General features: G+C 45.6%; 1 protein-coding gene across 1 annotated transcript in view; it reads left to right on the top strand.

Annotated features, from left to right (window-relative positions):
• LOC126232720 (neuropeptide SIFamide receptor-like) overlaps positions 1-15706 on the top strand; it is a 132613-nt gene that overhangs the window by 23517 nt on the left and 93390 nt on the right. The window contains exons 2-3 of the mRNA XM_049942815.1: positions 3067-3276; positions 14475-14748. Coding sequence (XP_049798772.1) covers positions 3067-3276; positions 14475-14748 — 484 coding nt within the window. The remainder of the gene's footprint in view (positions 1-3066; positions 3277-14474; positions 14749-15706) is intronic.

Below are 15706 nucleotides of genomic sequence, written 5' to 3' on the forward strand. Positions count from 1 at the left end.
TCCTGACAAGAACCCACCTTCCAGACGGATGTTTTGTAGCCTTGTTGCGACGCTTCGGGAAACTGGAAGTTTCAACCCACGACAACGCAATCGTCGTAGCACTCGCACAGACGAAGCTGCCGAAGTTACTGCTCTCGCTTCCGTTGCTATGAATCCGTATGTGAGCCCACGACAGCTTGAACACGAGGTAAGCATTCCTAAAACCAGTGTACATCGTATTCTTACACGTCACCGGTTCCATCCTTACCATGTACACCTACATCAAGAATTGCATGGGAATGATTTCTAGAATCGTGTAAAGTTCTGTCAGTGGGCACAGCAGCAAATCCTCCGCAACCCGTACTTCTTCTCCCATGTTCTATTTGTCGATGAATATTCCTTCTCAAACAAAGGACAGGTAAATACAAGGAACATGCATTATTGGTCCAGTGACAACCCACGATGGCTTAGACGGGTGGAACATCAGTGTCAATGGAGAGTTAACGTCAGGTGTGGGATGCTTGACACTACAATTATTGGCCCTTATTTCATGAATGGTAGTCTAAACCTCACTGCGTATGCCAACTTCCTCAGACGAATTCTTCCTCCTCTTCTGGATGAGGTGCCGCTAAGAGCCAGAATGTTTATGTGGTATCAACACGATGGATGTCCAGCACATCGTGCATTGCGTGCACGTCCTGTTCTGAACCGAAGGTATCGTGCCGGATGGATTGGTCGAGGAGGAACAGTTATTTGGCCTGCTCGGTCTCCTGACAAAAATCCTCTGGACTTTTTTCTTTGGAAATGCATTAAAGACGTTGTCTATCGCGATATTCCAACAACTCCAGAGGACATGCAGGAACGTATCGTGCTTGCTTGTAATTCTCTTCAGCAGGCAACACTGTAAGCAGTAATTAATTCTTTCATTCAACGAGTGTATCGGTGTCCAGGGTCACCAATTTGAGCACCTTTGAACGTTCTACTCCTGGGCAATGGTACATGAGAGTCAAACTCAATTTTGTGTAGTGTTTTTAATTGGTTTTCATTTTTTTTATGACAACTCCAGCAAGTGGACAAGTTTGTGATCCTGGGCTCAAAGCAAACGTTGTGTTATGTAATTAATAACGTTGTGTTTCAGAGAATGGTACACTGTGATACATTTTTTAATATGTCTATAGGAGAGGAAATGAATTAGCGAATAAAAAATACAGAGTGTCATTTGAAAAAGTCATACCGCTGTTCATATCTTTGTAAAAAACAAAGGTACGACGAAGACAATCATGCTGATTGATGTACCCCTGACGGCTAAAGAACATTTACTTGAAACATTTTGTGATTTGCATCTGGACAAACAGTTATTTAGTGTGGTCGAGATAAATGGGACAGCCTGTATACTACACTACTGGACATTAAAATTGCTACACCACGAAGATGACGTGCTACAGACGCGAAATTTAACCGACAGGAAGAAGATGCTGTGATATGCAAATGATTAGCTTTTCAGAGCATTCACACAAGGTTGGCACCGGTGGCGACACCTACAACGTGCTGACACGAGGAAAGTTTCCAACTGATTTCTCATACACAAACAGCAGTTGACCGGCGTTGCCTGGAGAAACGTTGTTGTGATGCCTCGTGTGAGGAGAAGAAATGCGTACCATCAAGTTCCCGACTTTGATAAAGGTCGGATTGTAGCCTATCGCGATTGCGGTTTATCGTATTGTAACATTGCTGCTCGCGTTGGTGGAGATCCAATGACTGTTAGCCGTGCTGGATCCCAACGGCCTCGTATCACTAGCAGTCGAGATGACAGGCATCTTATGCGTATGGCTGTAACGGATCGTGCAGCCACGTCTCGATCCCTGAGTCATGAGATGTGGACGGTTGCAAGACAACAATCATCTGCACGAACAGTTCGACGGCGTTTGCAGCAGGATGGACTATCAGCTCGGAGACCATGGGTGCGGTTACCCTTGACGCTGCATCATAGACAGGAGCGCCTGCGATGGTTTACTCAACGACGAACCTGGGTGGACGAATGGCAAAACGTCAGTTTTTCGGATGAATCCAGGTTCTGTGTACAGCATCATGATGGTCGCATCCGTGTTTGGCGACATCGCGGTGAACGCACAGTGGAAGCGTGTATTCGTCATCGCCATACTGGCGTATCACCCGGAGTGACGGTATGGGTTGACATTGGTTACACGTCTCGGTCACCTATTGTTCGCATTGACGGCACTTTGAACAGTGGGCGTTACATTTCAGATGTGTTACGACCCGTGGCTCCACCCTTCATTCGAACCCTGCGAAACCTTACATTTCAGCAGGGTAATGGACGACCGCATGTTGCAGGTCCTGTACGGGCCTTTCTGGATACAGAAAATGTTCGACTGCTGCCCTGGCCAGCACATTCTCCAGATCTCTCACCAATTGAAAACGTCTGGTCAATGGTGGTCGAGCAACTGTCTCGTCACAATACGCCAGTCATTACTCTTGATGAACTGTGGTATCGTGTTGAAGCTGCATGGGCAGCTGTACCTGGACACCAGAGGTGGTTGTTCTGGGTACTGATTTCTCAGGATCTATGCACCCAAACTGCGTGAAAATGTAATCACATGTCAGTTCTAGTATAATATATTTGTCCAATGAATACATGTTTATGATTTGCATCTGTTATTGGTGTAGCAATTTTAATGGGCAGCAGTGTATTAACTCCCTTTTCGTGATCCGATTTTTATGAAATATGGTGTATACGGTACCCGTAATTACGTTGAAGGTATGAGTGAAAACCCCATAAAATCTGTCTGGTAAGTTTGTTGATCAGCGTGTTCAGATAGACAGACAGATAACAATGTTTTACTAGACCTTTCAATGACGATATCTTTTCATAGTTATCTGATTTTGATGAAATAAGGCCTATACGGTGCCCCAGACTGTGTTCAGGTTACCTGCGAAAGCCCCATGAAAGCTTGTGCAGAGGTTTTGGAGATGAAGGTGTTCAAAGACAAACCGACAGACACGACGGTTTTAAAGATTTATTATTAGTATGGGTGTGAATAAATCAGTAACGAAAGTGTGCTTCTACAGCTGTCTTTCAGAAGTTCCTGTAGTTGCTAAAGAGGAGACAGTAGCCCGGGCTGCAATCGCGGGATGCGGCGCCCTCGAGGCCCCTGCCTTCACGGCTGGCCGGCCTCTGGCGCGTCTCTCCCCGCCTCCCTCAGAAGGGGCGCTGCCCGCCCTGTCCAGCCCTGCTCGCAGGCTTAACGAGAAAGTGAGCAAAGGGAAGGCGCCGCTGTGGCCCCGTTCTCTTTGTTTAGCGTTTCGGCAGCCGCCCCGCTACAATAAAGAGAAGCACTCCCTCTAGTGGTCGGACGCCTGACTTCTCACCGGAGGATCATCGATCTGACCCGGCGTAGAGGAGAGCTCCTTTTTCTAGCTAGCATTCAGTTTTTCTTAGTGCCTCCCTGATCGATACCGAGAGTATCGATCGTCCGCCGCGCTCAGTGTCGATAGAGACGCGCTGCAAGGCGTAATAGTGTCGGTGATGCTCAAAAAGAACAATAAGCAGAATTTCTGAACAAATTACCGTTGTGGCCTTCTGCAGTATCCATTTGCTACATCCAGGATGAAGCAGTTAAGATACACCACCCCCAGTACATCCAGAAGGAGCCAAAACGCCTAGGTTTGATTTTCGCTAAGTTATAGTGAACAACACGGTGTTTGTGGTTGTACAGAGCAATTCTTGGTAGGAAGGACGCAGCTGTTCTTTTGGATGACGAGTCGTCCGCTGATTTGAATGTAGCGTCAGGCGTGTCACACGGAAGTGTGTCGGGATGCTTGCTGTTCATGTTGTACATTAAAGACTACCGAGCGAGGTGAAAGATACCGGGTGATCAAAAAGTCAGTATAATTTTGAAAACTTAATAAACCACGGAATAATGTAGATAGAGAGGTAAAAATTGACACACATGTTTGGAATGACATGGGGTTTTATTATAACCTCCCCATATTGCTAGACGCGTGGAAGATCTCTTGCGCGCATCGTTTGGTGTTGATCGTGTGCTCAGCCGCCACTTTCGTCATGCTTGGCCTCCCAGAGCCCCAGACCTCAGTCCGTGCGATTATTGGCTTTAGGGTTACATGAAGTCGCAAGTGTATCGTGATCGACCGACATCTCTAGGGATGCTGAAAGACAACATCCGACGCCAATGGCTCACCATAACTCCGGACAAGCTTTACAGTGCTGTTCACGACATTATTCCTCGACTATAGCTATTGTTGAGGAATGATGGTGGACATATTGAGCACTTCCTTTAAAGAACATCATCTTTGCTTTGTCTTACTTTGTTATGCTAATTATTGCTATTCTGATCAGATGAAGCGCCATCTGTCGTACATTTTTGGAACTTTTGTATTTTTTTGGTTCTAATAAAATCCCATGTCATTCCAAGCATGTGTGCCAATTTGTACCTCTCTAGCTACATTATTCCGTGATTTATTCAGTTTTCAAATTTATACTGACTTTTTGATCACCCGGTATATGTAAAAGGGTAGAGATATCTTCGCTGTTTTTATAGAAAAGGCTTTTGACAGAGTTCAGTGGAACAAGCTGATGGATATCTTGAAGAGGAAAGTAGTAGATGGGAAAGAGAGACGACTGATACAGAATCTACATATATTTACACCAGAAAGTAAGGATAAGGATTGAAATGTCAGAAGGAAGCAGCATTGGACGAGGTGTCAGACAAGGTTGTTACCTTTCCCCACTGTTGTTTAACGTATACCTTGAAGAGATTATTGCGAAAAGCTTCGATAGGAAAAGAGGAATATGTATTGGTGGAAAGAGAATAGAATGTATAAGATTTGCTGATGACATGGTATTAGTGGCAGAAAGTGAGCGAACAGTGAATAACGTGCTTGTGTGGAATATGGGATGCAAATAAACACAGCAAAAACAAAGAGTATGGTCATCAGTACAAGACGCAGACTGTCCAATATTAAAATAGGACAATCTACCATTAGCCAAGTAAGTGAATTTAAATATCTCGGAAGCACAATAACTGAAGACTTGAGATGTCACCAGGAGGTGAAAACTCGAATTGCCATAGCGAAGGAGGCACTCAAAAGAAAGAGGAGACTCTTATGTGGCAAATTAGATAAAGGACTAAGGAAAAGCCTTGGCAAATGTTTTGTCTGGAGTGTAGCACTATATGGGGCAGAAACATGGACACTGAGACGAGAGGATGACGAAAGGTTTGAAGCATTTGAGATGTGGATGTGGAGGAGAATGGAGAGAATAAGCTGGATGGAAAGAGTGAGAAATGAAATAGCATTGGAAAGGGTTGGTGAGAGAAGATGTCTGCTGAGGGTTGTAAGAGAAAGGAAAAACAACTGGTTGGGACATTCGTTGAGAAGGGAGTGCTTGCTAGTAGATGCTTTGGAAGGATTGGTTTGTGGGAGAAGACTGAGAGGAAGAAGGAGATACAAGATGATAGACGACATAAAGGGAAGAGGAAATTATGCAGACCTGAAGAGGATGGCAGAAGACCGGACAGCCTGTAGAAGTACCATGTGAAAACCTGCCTTTAAGCAGAACACAGATGATGATGAGCGAGGTGGCGCAGTGGCTAGCACACTGGACTCGCATTCGGGAGGACGACGGTTCAATCCCGCGTCCGGCCATCGTGATTTAGGTTTTCCGTGATTTCCCTAAATCGCTCCGGGCAAATGCCGGGCTCGTTCCTTTGAAAAGGCACGGCCGAATTCCTTCCACGTCCCTGCCTAATTCGATGAGACCGATGACCTCGCTGTCTGGTCTCCTACCCCTAACAACCCAGCCCCCATTAAAGACCTTGCAAAAGGTAGTAACCTCACACCTTTCGCACATGACATGGTCTTACAAAAGCTGTGCAAGAAAAGCTGCACAAATATTCCATCCGATCTTGATAAAATTTCGAAGTGGTGCTAGAATTGGCTAGTTGCTTGGAATGTTCAGAAACGTAAAACTGTACAATTTTCGAAACGAAAAATCATTCTATCCTACGATTATTATGTCAGTGGGTAACGATTAGAATAAGACAACTCATACAAATGTCCGGGTGTAAAAATCCGTAAGAATATAGAATGGAAAGATCTCATCGACTCAGTCGTATGAAAATCAGATGGTAGGCTTCGATTCAGTGGTAGGAAAATAGAAAATTGGAATAAGTTTATAAAGGAAACTGCTTGCAAAACCCTCATGCAACCGTCCTAGAACATTTCTCAATCGTGTGACACCCGCATAAAATAAGGCTAACAAGCGGTACTTAGCGCATACAAAGATGGAGAATTTTAATGGACAGAGTCTGTTTCAGCAATGGGAGGATGTCACGGAGATGCTGAAAATACTGAACTGCGAGGCGTTTGTGCACTAGTGTGAAAATCTGAGAACGAAAATAACTTTCGCATAATGTGATGAAACTTAGACCTTACATTGAAAGAACTGGTACAATATAGTACAGAAGGTAATTGAAAAAATACGCAATGACTGAAAAAAGTACGCAATGAGACAAAAAAAGACACATTTTTATTCAAAGACAATCATGCACGTAATTCAGCATAATTCTGATGGTCCGCTGAACATTACAAAAGGTGGGACATGGTTCTTAACGCTCTGGAATGTGGTTTCATGCTGTCCATAAAGTTGATAACTAGTTCGTGTGGTACTGCGTCCATTCCTCCACCAATGCGGCTGACCACTGCTGGACGGTCGATGGTGCATGTGGCGTGCTGAAATAGTCTCCCCAACGCTTCTGACAAGTACTCGATGGGATTTATGTCGGTTGAACGACCAGGCCAGCCCATTCGCAGAGTATCCTCTCGTTACAGAAGTTCCTCCACTTGCGCTGTTTGACACAGTCGCTCATTTTCACCCATAAAAATGAAGGGTGAATATACGCCTGCCAAGACGCACATGGAGGTGCAGTACAGTGTCACAGCAACATTGCCCAGTGAGTGTGTCGTGTTCAAAGATTTGGTCGTCAGTACCGCCTTACAACATTCTGCATCCTTACACCATAGCATTTGGACCATCAAAACGATCATGTTCGAAAATGTTCCAGGGTGCATTACGTGTTCCCACCCCTCGCCACATTGGTAACACAGGTTCCCGTCAGCTCACCGAATTTAAGCGCTGTCGGGCTGTGCTAGCACTTGGGTGGGTGACCATCCGGTCTGCCGAGCGCTGTTGGCAAGCGGCGTGAGGCAAACTGAGGAGCTACCTGATTGAGAAATAGCGGCTCCGGTCTCGGAAACTGACATGCGGCCGGGAGAGCGGTGTGCTGACCTCTTGCCCCTCCATATCCGCATTCAGTGACGCCTGTGGACTGAGGATGACACGGCGGCCTGTTCAGGAGGAGTTAAGTTTTTTTACCTCTCGCCACATAAGGATCACCTCCAGAATCACTACTCAGACTGAATCGGCTCACATCTGTCAAGAGCACGGGACCACATTCCTTCTTGGCCTGTTCCTGTGGTCTTTGCGCTACGGCAAACGGTGCCGCCGATGTGAAGCTGTCAGCGGATCACAACGAACTGGTCATCAGGCAAAGAGAGCACTCCCCATGCAGTCGCCGTGCCACTGTGGAGCGTGAGGTAGCGTGCCTCGCATTCCTGTTAAATGCGTTTACAGCTACACCTGGCTTCCTTCTTGCCTGCTGCACGATATAGCGTTCACCTGCAGCTGTAGTTGACACGGTCGACAACCTACATCTACATCTACGTGATTACTCTGCTATTCACAATTAAGTTCCTGACGGATCAATGAACCACATTCAAGCTGTCTCTCTACCGTTCCACTCTCGAACGGCACGCGGGAAAAACGAGCACTTAAATTTTTCTCTGCGAGCCCTGATTTCTCTTATTTTATCGTGATGATCATTTCTCCCTACGTAGGTGGGTGCCAACAGAATATTTTCGCAATCGGAGGAGAAAACTGGTGAAATTTCATGAGAAGATCCCATCGCAACGAAAAACGCCTTTGTTTTAATGATTGCCACTCCAATGCACGTATCATGTCTGTGGCACTATTTCCCCTACTTCGCGATAATACAAAACGAGCTGCCCTTCTTTGTACTTTTTCGATGTCATCCGTCAGTCCCACCTGATGCGGATCCCACACCGCACAGCAATACTCCAGAATAGGGCGGACAAGCGTGGTGTAAGTAGTGTCTTTAGTAGACCTGTTGCATCTTCTAAGTATTCTGCCAATGAATCGCAGTCTTTGGTTTGCTCCACCCACAATCGTTCCAATTTACGTTATTTGTAATTGTAATCCCTAAGTATTTAGTTGAATTTACAGCCTTCAGATTTGTGTGACTTATCGCGAAATCGAAATTTAGCTGATTTCTTTTAGTACTCATGTGAATAACTTCACACTTTGAAACTTCCTGGCAGATTAAAACTGTGTGTCGGTAGAGCACTTGCCCGCGAGAGGCAAAGGTCCCGAGTTCGAGTCTCGGTCCGGCACGCAGTTTTAATCTGCCAGGAAGTTTCATATCAGCGCACATTCCGCTGTAGAGTGAAAATTTCATCTAGTAACTTCACACTTTTCCTTACTCAGGATCAATTACCACTTTTCGCACTATACAGATATCTAAATCATTTTGCAAGTCGTTTTGATCATCTGATGACTTTACAAGACGGTATATGACAGCATCATCTGCAAACAATCTAAGACAGCTACTCAGATTGTCTCCTATGTCGTTAATGTACATCAGGCCTATAACACTCCCTTGGGGAACGCCGGATTTTACTTCTGTTTTACTCGATGACTTTTCATCCATTACTACGAACTGTGACTTTTCTGACAGGAAATTACGAATCGAGTCGCACATCTGAGGCGATACTCCGTAGGCACGCAGTTTGGTTAGAAGACGCTTGTGAGGAACGGTGTCGAAAGCCTTCTGTAAATCTAAAAATATGGAATCAATTTGACATCCCATGTCGATAGCACTTATTACTTCATGAGTATAAAGAGCTAGTTGTGTTTCACAAGAACGATATCTTCTGAAACCGTGCTGACTATGTGTCAATAAATCGTTTTCTTCGGGGTACTTCATAATGTTCGAATACAGTGTATGTTCCAAAACCCTACTGCAAATCGAAGTTAGTGATATAGGCCTGTAATTCAGCGGATTACTCCTATTTCCCTTTTTGGGTATTGGTGTGACCTGAGCAATTTTCCAGTCTTTAGGTACGGATCTTTCTGTGAGCAAGCGGTTGTATACAATTGCTAAATATGGAGCTATTTTATCATCGTACTCTGAGAGGAACCTGACTGGTATATAATCTGGACCTCAGGTCTTTCCTTTAGTAAGTGGTTTAAGCTGCTTCGTTCTTCCGAGGACATCTACTTATATGTTTCTCGTCTTGGAAGTTGTTCTTGATTGGAATTCAGGAATATTTACTTTGTCTTCATTGGTGAAGGAGTTTCGAAAAACCGTGTTTAATAACTTCACCGTTGTTATCGCGCAGTGAAGGTATTGATTGCGTCTTGCCACTGGTGTGCTTTATGTACGATCAGAATCCTCACCTTCGGGCATCAGTGCCTGTGGTTCGAAAAATTCTCCATGCGTGTGAAACAATGCTGTCAGCAATAGCAAACTTCTGGATTACACTCATCACACTTCGTCTTTCTTCCAGTTTTTTGATGACTCTTTCCCATGCAAAGTTACCTAAATGTTGTCTCCAGCCCATGATGTAGTGAACACCACCGCAGAGCAGCGTAACCCTTCGGTGATTCACAAACACAGACACACACACACACACACACACACACACACACATTGTCTTTTTCCATTCCTTCAACTGACTCGCCTTGCGGTGCCAATCTCATTTGGCGCTACAGTCTCGCTGACCTCACGCCATATGACGCCCTCTTTTCTGCGCACGACTGGGAGATCTCTGGCAACATGATCTAGCACTTTCTTTCATTTCTACACAGTAGTAATGTGTTTTGATACTTCATCTATCCTATCGCATCCTTAACTTCGGCAGGACAGCATATAATGTTTGCTTAGATACAGAAAAAGCTGGAAAGCCAGCGTCTCTGGGGTATTTATTATAGCTGTGCCGGAGACTTCGTATGTGTGGGATTTATTTTTGACTTGTATAGCTTCTTTGTATACAGAGCTTGCTGTAGTATGATCGAGACATGAACGAAGAGCTTGTTTGTTTCATAAACATGAGGGAGAGCCAGGAAGACTTGGCCATACGAGAAGCAACTGTCTCTAAGGTCCATGCTCAAAAAACACAGTGTGTGGACTTCGTTTATAGCCATGGCTTATCTTAAGCTCAGCGAGAACTGTACGCGTTTAAAACGTACAGGATTAAGCGAAGATGGGGGTATAAAAATTCTCTTGCCTGCGCTACTTTTCGTCTAAATTTTCGCTTTTATAATTTTACGTTGCAGGGAAGTAACTTTAACCTTCTGTGAGTGAAGGGTTCTGAGGAGCGAGATAATGCAAGACACTCTCAATCAGAGTTATGTCATGCTCCTGCGACTGGGACGGTCGCGGGGTAGCAATGACGGAAAGCGCGGCGGGACCCGTGAAGAGGCCCGCGAACAACAACACAAAGGGAGAGGACGGACACAACCAACGATGGACAGAACGGATACAACAAGATGGAGCAACGGTATCACAAGGAAACAAACACGTCCACTCATACACAGAACAAGGAAGTAAACTGTCTAACGTGAGGCGAGGTGTCAACCGACGTACGCGTGATTAGACTGGCTGGATGAGCTGTTTCTTTTTTTTTTCTTTATTGTTATTTTCAAACCTGTTGACAGGCAGGCCAGCAGCAGCATACTACGCAGCTCTTTCGCCTCAGACAAACACAAAAGATACAAATGAAGACATTGAGAGAAAAAAACATGGTGGACATAGAAACGGAGACAAACGCTTTTTAAAGTACATGGAGCCGTTCACGGGCGTTGAGTCCAAGATAAAATTTGTTCAGACACTTGGACACAGTCAGAGACGAAACTTGTCACACGTGAACGTAGGTGCACAAAACGAATAACACTGAACCACTTAAGCACAAAACGACGGCACACACAGAACACAAGGCGTTGATCTCCGGCGCGCGAATGTTCACTAACCGTGTACGAGTTCGGGGACCTGCAAAGAGAGGAGGAGGGGGGGTGGGAGAGGGAGAGGGGAGAGCAAATGCCATGGGTAGGGGAGATAGGGGGAAGGGAGGAGGAGGGGAAGCCCGGGGGAAAAGGGGAGGAGGGAGGGGACGGGGGAAAAGGAAAGAGAAGGGAAGGGAAGAGAAGGGAGGGAGGGTGCCTAAAGGAAAGGACACAGGAAGTGGGGGGGAGGATCAAAGTTGATAGGAGGGGTAGATGGAGGGGAGGAGGACATCATCAGGGAGGGGGAGCTAGCGGAAGCCACCTTGGGAGAGGGTAAGGAGGGTGGAGAGATGGAGACTGGGTGGGACGTGGGAATACAGGTGCGGCAGCGAGCGGGGGTGGGAGAGGATGGTTGAGACAAGCGGATGAGGAGGATCGAGTTTGCGGGAGGTGTACAGGTTCCGTATCCTTTCAAGGAAAAGGAGGAGGTGGGGGAAGGGGATGAGATCATACAGGATCCGCGTGGGGGAGGGGAGACGGATGCGATAGGCAAGGCGGAGAGCATGGCGTTCAAGGATTTGTAGGGATTTATAAAAGGTAGGGGGGGGGGGGCGGAGATCCAGGCCGGATGGGCGTAACAAAGGATAGGGCGGATGAGGCTGGCTGAGCTTTTTTTTCTTTTTTTCTTTATTGATTTTCAATTCCCCCCGAAGGGGACGGGCTGGCAGCAGCTTACTACGCTGCTCTACAGCCTACAGACTTTTTTTAAATAAAGGAAGAAGAAAGAAACAAGGTAAAACAGGCGATAAAATGGTGATTTAAAGTGTAAAATGGCGTAAAAATGCGGAAAGTTAAAACAGAAAGCAAAAGGGGTTGGCAATGTAGATAAAATACACAGGATCAGACAAGTAACATAGTAGACACACAATTAAAAAACATGGCGACAGTCTGGTTTCTGTTCGCAAGAGATAAAAGGCACACCCAGCGACAGTATGATGGCCGTTCGCAACAAGTCCCAAAAAACACAACACGGAACACTCACTGTAAAACACGCACTGTAGAACACTCACTGGAGAACACTGCACGAAAGTGGCAGCACGAAGATGACACTCCCGAGCCAAAGGCAGATGGGGGAGGTGGACCTGCAGGAGGGGGAAAAACAAGGAGCGGGGAGAGGAAAAAGAAACGAAAAGGGGGGGGGGAACCAAGGAGGGAGAGGACTAATAAAAGGGGAGAAGGGCAGACGCGAGAGGGAATGAGAGGAGGGAAATGGAAAAGGACACGGGGGAGAGAAGGGGGCAAAGAGAGGGGAGGTGGGGAAGAAATAGGATGGAAGGGGGGAGAGGAAGCCCGGGAAAAGGACAGAGGAAAGGAGGGGGAGTGAGGATCAGAGTTGATAGGAGGGATAAATGGAGCGAGAGAGGGCATCATCCGGGAGGGGGAGTTGATGGAAGCCACCTTGGGAAAGGAGATGTAGGGTGTAGAGATGGAGGGTAGGGGGGACACAACGGTGAAGATGTGGCAGGGGGCGGGGCTGGCTGAGCGAGAGGCAGGCGCTTAAGTACGCTATCGCGGGCGCCGCTATTGGCCATTGGAACCACGTGTTCCACTGTGGTGCCCTCACTCTAAATGCGAGCCAGGAGGCGCGCGCCGCCACAGCTTACGGCGCGATGGTGCAGAGACCTCTATGGGTCTTCGACGTCCATGACGTCTGGCGCGGATTCAAATTCTGTGGCGCTCGGTGCCAGACCTCCCTCACTGCCCAACGTTTCCCACTTCAACAACAGCCTCCCTGTACCAGGGCAGATCCTTCAGCCTCTTAATGACAGAAAAGGCTTCTTTTAAATGTCAGTACAGTGGCATCAGCTTATAAATGTTTTTAAAAATGCGGTTCTCGTGTTTCGTTGTACGTTTTATTGTTATTATTTTTTAATTACTAGTGCAAAAGGTGGTATCTCTCTTATATCCAAAAACTTCTGTTTTATTTTTCCCCTCAAAAAAGTTTTAAATTCCTTTGTACCTTGTTTCTTTTTCATGTAATTAAATTTTACTATCAATGAAACCTTCCCGTCTCCTGTATACCTCTTTTGTTAATGATAACCTTCCCTTTTACAATAACCAATGAAACATTCCCTTAGGATTTCTATCTCTTGCTTAATAATAACAAATGAAATCTTGCCTTTGAAATTCATTCTCTATCTCAATCTTCGCATACAAATTTGATTGCTGCTTATTAAAAGTGATTTTCTGATTATTTCGACGAAACATAGAATGTGTCGTCGTCGTGGCCCTCAGTCGTTATCTGCAATAACCCAAAACTGTTCCTTACCTTTTTTTACTGTTACTGGATCGCCATGTGACTGCTACATCGAACTGCGACATGAATATACTTACTCTGGTTTACTGTATTAACTGCTGGTGGGCTGTCATATTAAGTGGGTGTATTTATTACCAAAGCTGACGTTATTCTGTAATTAATTTGACTGAAGTTACATAATTCATAGCTACACCTTTTCTTGACAACAACAAAATTTTGCAAAGTTTTACGTTGATGGTTCTTGGGATGGATTTTAATTAGAAATGCAATATTGCTGGCAAAAGTTAATTATATTCTGAATGAAATGATTTTACAAACGTTCAAATGGGACTTACTTTTTACAATAATCTAGTAACGCGCAAACCTTGAGTTTCTCAAAAAATTAATTCAATAATATTAGTTCCTCTTATTATAATAGTTAGCTGATGTCTCTGTACATCCGTTTATAATGTCTTGTAAATCATAGCTAGTGGCTGGCAAGCACACCGCTCCTCTCAACCTCTCGCTTCAGACCTGCTACCGACTCGCTTCACTTCTCGCTTACTACTGACTTCCTACGAACGCTAAAGTGCAGTCTCTGCTGCCAACAATGCTTTCTGGTGCAGACAGTCCCTGCTAACATTACAAAATGTATCAATGCGTGGTCTTTCCCGCTCTTTTCTTAAAATGTATCCATACGCGGTCTCTCCCGCCCTTTTTAAAATTATATCAATTTGCGATCCCTCTTGCCAACAATACTTTGGTGCAGACATTACCTGGTACCAGAATTATTTCCAAAATGACAAATATTAATTATTCCTACTTAATCCTATTAATAAAATATAAACATCTTTCATAAATTGTGATTTGACAATAGACAATAGAAATATAGACGTCTTACATCAAGACCAGATTTCCTGTATCGTTTATAGCCCCCTCTACCCCCCCCCCCCGGCCACATGGTGCGTGGGGAGATGAAACAAAAGCAAGGAAAAAAGCTGCACTAAAGCTTGTGGAAAAGTTCATACACTTTTGACATTTGTTGCAAGTAATCCGCTGCAGCAGGTGTTCCCTTGCCGGCAGGTTCCTGGCGATCTGGTGGCCGCTGAAGTTCCAGATCACGAAGCGGCGCGCGCGGCTCATCATCGCGGCCATCTGGCTGATGGCGCTGACCACGACGCTGCCGTGGGCGCTGTTCTTCGACCTGGTGTCCGTGCTGGACGACGTGCGCGTCTGCGTCGAGGTGTGGCCCGACCCCGCCGACGGCGCGCTCTACTTCCTCTTCGGCAACCTGCTCTTCTTCTACGTCGTGCCCTTCGCCCTCATCTCGCTCTGCTACGTTCTCATCTGGATCAAGGTCAGCCGCGCTTCCACGCGCTACACACTGTTTCCATTTAAGGAGTTCCTATACTAACAAGGGAACCTCCCCATCGCACCCCCCCTCAGATTTAGTTATAAGTTGGCACAGTGGACAGATCTTCAAAAACTGAACACAGATCAATCGAGAAAACAGAAAGAAGTTGTGTGGAACTATGAAAAAAATAAGCAAAATATACAAACTGAGTAGTCCATGTGCAAGATAGGCAACATCAAGGCAAATGTGTGCCCAGCAGCGCCGTGGTCACGTGGTTAGCGTGAGCAGCTGCAGAGTGAGAGGTCCTTGGTTCAAGTCCTCCCTCGAGTGAAAATTTTACTTTTTATTTTCGCAAAGTTATGATGTGACCGTTCGTTCATTGACGTCTCTGTTCACTGTAATAAGTTTAGTGTCTGTGTTTTGCGACCGCACCGCAAAACCGTGCGATTAGTAGACGAAAGGACGTGCCTCTCCAATGGTAACCGAATACATTTGATCGCAAGGTCATAGGTCAACCGATTCCTCCACAGGAAAACACGTCTGATGTATTCTATTCGACACTGGTGACGGCATGTGCATCACATGACATGAATATGTTGTCGACCCACCTAACTTGTACACTTGGCGAATGGGTAAAAAGATTCTTCTACCTTGCCCGATTTAGGTTTTCTTGTGGATGTGATAACCACTCCCAAAAAAAGTGATCGCATCGGACGGACAGCTAATAATTGTCTGAAAATAAAAAATTAAACGTTTCACTTGAGGGAAGACTTGAACCTAGGACCTCTCGTTCGGCAGCTGCTCACGCTAACCACGGGACCACGGCGCTCCTGAGCTTACATTAGCCTTGATGTTGCCTGTCCTGTGCATGGACTACTCAGTTTGTATATTTTTTTTTTTCATAGTTCCACACGACTTCTTCCTGTTTACTCGATTGATCTGTGTTTAGTTTTTCAAGGCC

The sequence above is a fragment of the Schistocerca nitens genome, chromosome 1, assembly GCF_023898315.1.
Source record: "Schistocerca nitens isolate TAMUIC-IGC-003100 chromosome 1, iqSchNite1.1, whole genome shotgun sequence".
Lineage (NCBI taxonomy): Eukaryota > Metazoa > Arthropoda > Insecta > Orthoptera > Acrididae > Schistocerca > Schistocerca nitens.